Source organism: Trachinotus anak, unplaced genomic scaffold, assembly GCF_046630095.1.
Source record: "Trachinotus anak isolate AG129_WGS33_773 ecotype Australia unplaced genomic scaffold, CSIRO_AGI_Tana_v1 ptg000010l, whole genome shotgun sequence".
In the NCBI taxonomy this organism is placed as follows: domain Eukaryota; kingdom Metazoa; phylum Chordata; class Actinopteri; order Carangiformes; family Carangidae; genus Trachinotus; species Trachinotus anak.
In genome coordinates, this window is record NW_027273861.1 from 17,835,219 (window position 1) to 17,839,700 (window position 4,482).

Genomic DNA, 4,482 nt, shown 5'->3' on the forward strand with positions numbered 1-4,482 from the left:
GACCTGGAGATACATTTATTCAGTTGACACAATATTCATCATCATTACATTTTTTATTATTATTCAAAATAAACTATTGTATACATTTGTTGGGGAAAGCAATAAAATGAAACATATCATTAGCTGGGAAAACTGTTGCTTTTGTCAATAAGAGTTTAAATATGAGCATAAAACTGAACAAAAGCAACGGCACAAAACTTAACAATCAGGAAGCTCAGCTCAATCTCTTGTACAGACACCAGACATACAGCCCTCACAATGGTCAGGCTCGTGAGGACTCTTGACATCAATCTTCTGGTGATTATAGTGGCCTTGATCCAGCTTTTCATTGTAACACTTTATTCTAATCTTCTTCACCAGATTCCTCATGAGGATGGTGATGTTCTCTGAAGCGATGCTAGGATCTACCATTGGGGCTGCGATGCAATTCTTGCATTTCTGACGGAAACGCCGCACTTTGACAATGCCCTTCCCGTCCATCAGGCACATGTGGAAGACCACCATCACTCGGTTGGAAGGCCAGCCCCTTGGACAGTTAGTGCACTCAAACCTTCAAAGGACAGAGGCCACATATTTCTAAATTATAGCAAACATGGGCATTAAACAGACATTAAACAGACAATATACTTCAATCAACAATATTCACAATATTCATTACTATACCTTACATATTTCCAACTCAAGCCTTAACAGTGCAGAGCTATGCTATGTATTAACCATCGTCCATAACAACACAGCTGTTTGCAAGATTTTAACTAGGCTGTTGTGTTTTGTGGTTTCATGCTCTGGAAGCTAGTATAGATTTATATTTGACTGGTTTTATTGGTTCAAAATCTGAGACCAACCACTATCTTTGCTGAAAGAAAACATTGCATAAATCATCACCACAACTGACAATTATATAAAAGTTACAGCAGTTGAGTCAAGTTGTGAAACCTTTACCAGGCCCCTTGAATGAATGACCAGAGTTAATATGGGTGGGGTTTTAGTGTCCAGCACCTTAAGGTGGATGTGATGTTCTGGATGACAAAATTATATAGGACTAATTGTTGGGAGATTTAGGGGTAGATGTGTGTGGAACAAATAATAATTTTTTCTGCCTCGGTGGTCCTCTTGTTAAACTGAACCCACTGCACAACACAAGGGGTAAGAGCAGAGGAACCTGCCTCGTTGCAAAAACTTCTTACAAAGGAACCAGATTTTCTACATAGTTGTTTTGCTTACCGGCTAACTTAGACCCACAGGTTTCTCGCATTCTCTCACACACACACACACACACACACACACAGTAGTCCAGCACACTGACCTTGCACTTGTGTTCCTGATGTACTGCTGCCATCCCTGCTCTGGGTGATCGGCTGTAATGGCGGAATCAAACTGCAGATCCCAGGAGTCTCCATGCAAGAGATTTTCTGCTTCAGTCTGGAAGATCCGTGTCCACTCTGGTTGTGCCATCCTGTCAGTGCCAGTGGTGCTGGTGGGTGAGGACACAAAATTCTGACAGCTGATCTGTACAGTACAGCTTGAGGCAATGACACATCAGCCTGACAACTGAGAGTTAGAGGAAAATGAAACTTACAGTCGGTTTCCTTAAGTTTCAGGTCTAATTTTAGTAATACTCAGGTAATGACCAAGATGTGGGAAGGCTTGTGTTGCTAGGTCAGATGTTGAATATAAACACCATTAGTCACTGAACAGTCTAATTGTGAGAAAGACAAGTATACGCAGAAAAATAGTATGTTTTGGGCAGTCTGAAGAAAATCTACCTGCTCTTTGTTTACATGGGTCACTGTGGTCTCTTAGGCCTAGAGGCTACTATTTTGTAGTTATTACAACATCACACACATGAGTGTTTTGATTCGTGTGGATTCACTGGGGGACTGTTGTTGTTTATGTGTCTTTCATTTGTCAAAAATAAAAGCACTTGACTAGGCTAGAGGAGGCGGGCTGCAAGAGAAATGGAAACTTACAGTTTTCCACAGTTGTGTTTTTGAAATACTGCCGCCTGCTGGAGTTTTTCTGCTTCACATCCAACAGTTCATCTATTTACAGTCGGTTTCCTTAAGTTTCAGGTCTAATTTTAGTAATACTCAGGTAATGACCAAGATGTGGGAAGGCTTGTGTTGCTAGGTCAGATGTTGAATATAAACACCATTAGTCACTGAACAGTCTAATTGTGAGAAAGACAAGTATACGCAGAAAAATAGTATGTTTTGGGCAGTCTGACGAAAATCTACCTGCTCTTTGTTTACATGGGTCACTGTGGTCTCTTAGGCCTAGAGGCTACTATTTTGTAGTTATTACAACATCACACACATGAGTGTTTTGATTCGTGTGGATTCACTGGGGGACTGTTGTTGTTTATGTGTCTTTCATTTGTCAAAAATAAAAGCACTTGACTAGGCTAGAGGAGGCGGGCTGCAAGAGAAATGGAAACTTACAGTTTTCCACAGTTGTGTTTTTGAAATACTGCCGCCTGCTGGAGTTTTTCTGCTTCACATCCAACAGTTCATCTATTTACAGTCGGTTTCCTTAAGTTTCAGGTCTAATTTTAGTAATACTCAGGTAATGACCAAGATGTGGGAAGGCTTGTGTTGCTAGGTCAGATGTTGAATATAAACACCATTAGTCACTGAACAGTCTAATTGTGAGAAAGACAAGTATACGCAGAAAAATAGTATGTTTTGGGCAGTCTGAAGAAAATCTACCTGCTCTTTGTTTACATGGGTCACTGTGGTCTCTTAGGCCTAGAGGCCACTATTTTGTAGTTATTACAACATCACACACATGAGTGTTTTGATTTGGGTGGATTTACTGGGGGACTGTGGTTGTTTATGTGTCTTTCATTTGTCAAAAATAAAAGCACTTGACTAGACTGCAAGAGAGATGGAAACCTATAGTTTTCCACAGTTATATTTGTGAAATACTGCTGCCTGCTGGAGTTTTTCTGCTTCACATCCAACAGTTCATCTATTTACAGTTGCATGTAAAAATGTCAACAATATGCAACCCTCCTGGGCAAATTACATTTTTTTTTTAATTAAACAGTACTTGTGACATGTGCAAAAGTACTTTGCTCATTACAATTATAATTTCAACTTCTTGGAACTGTGCATTTCCAATTCAACCATAAGTGATATGTTTACACATTAACCTGAGTCACATTCAGTCATCAGTGGAGGAACTGCAAGAGTAAATGGTGCTTAACATTAAACAACAACTCTTAAACCTTTAATTTCTTCCAGGAAAACAATTCATGTAGACCCCTGTGGTCAGCAGCTCATTGTAACAAACCAATAAAAAAACATTGACTTCTGCTGGGTCATTTGCAGGTTTCATGTCTTAAGGGAGAGTAATTCAATTACTGTAATTTTAAATTTGTACCTCATCAAGGGCCTGTAGATAATGATGACTAGTACTGAATGTCATGAATAACACCATTCAGCCATTAGCCTCAATATTATCAGACATATAGAGGCTTTTTGGCTTGCTGTCTTCCAAATGATGAGAAATTAAACTGAGCACACAGTGTTTACCCCTCTGGCTGTTTGACACAAGCGATTGATCTGAAACTCAAATGAGTAACTTTAATTATTCTAATACAGCTTCATGTAGATTTGGAACAGAATTGTTAGCTTTGTGTTGTCTGACTGGCTGGTATTGTTAAGGACTGCATTTACCTTATGTAGATGTTGGATGGTGCAGTCAGGGGAAACCTTGTTATAATGCAGATATTTCAAGTTGGCCTACATGTGATACACAGTAGAAAATATTTGTGGATGGAATAAAAAAGAAGCATGGGTTTTAATGTGTACAGTGTAACCACAAAAAAAGCCATAGCTTTTTTTTTTTTCAAATAGGATGTGGGAGATTTGAAATTTGAGAAATGGTAGATTTAGATGATGTAGAGTTCTCATCAAAGTCAGACACTGATCTTTAAAGCTAGGCAGTAGTCTTCATTTGCTCCTGAAATCATTGCACTTTGTGCTCCTTTTGTCAGGCAAATGAATTCAAATGAGAAGTATTCAGATTTGACTGCAGCTCAAGAGGCCTTGAAAGCAGAGGAGTTCAGAAATCATGATGAAGATCTCGGAGAAGTAGAGACACGGTGTTCCCTCTTTGAATACTACCCTGCAGATACTGATCCATGTTAGAGTAAAAGGAAGGGGGTGAATGTCCACACATCACTGGTTAAGACAGAAATACATATGGAGTGGAAGACAAAATCATTTTGGTTGAAGGAGAAGCTTTAGGCAACATCTTGCCTAAAGATTTCATATAAGAAACTGTCGGTTCATTCATATCTGTATGGCTCTTTTCAACTGCTTTTCAATAGAATATCATAGTCTTTTTCAGCAGTGGGAGGAATAACAAAAAAAAGATTAATTAAATCTATTCAATTAAAAAAGATTTTAACAAGAATAAATTTAAAAGAAATACCCTACGAATTATCAGATAGTATTACAGGAAGTATTCACCATA

At 38.7% G+C, this 4,482-nt stretch overlaps 1 protein-coding gene across 1 annotated transcript; it reads right to left on the reverse strand.

The window, feature by feature from the left end:
* Positions 1-34: 34 nt before the first annotated feature.
* On the reverse strand, positions 35-1,557 carry LOC139627272 (receptor-transporting protein 3). Its single transcript, XM_071488051.1, has 2 exons — positions 1,307-1,557; positions 35-550 (listed from the first exon to the last, which is right to left on the reverse strand). The coding sequence occupies exons 1-2, from the start codon at positions 1,453-1,455 to the stop codon at positions 220-222; spliced, it is 480 nt and encodes a 159-aa protein (XP_071344152.1). The 5' UTR covers positions 1,456-1,557; the 3' UTR covers positions 35-219.
* Positions 1,558-4,482: the final 2,925 nt, after the last annotated feature.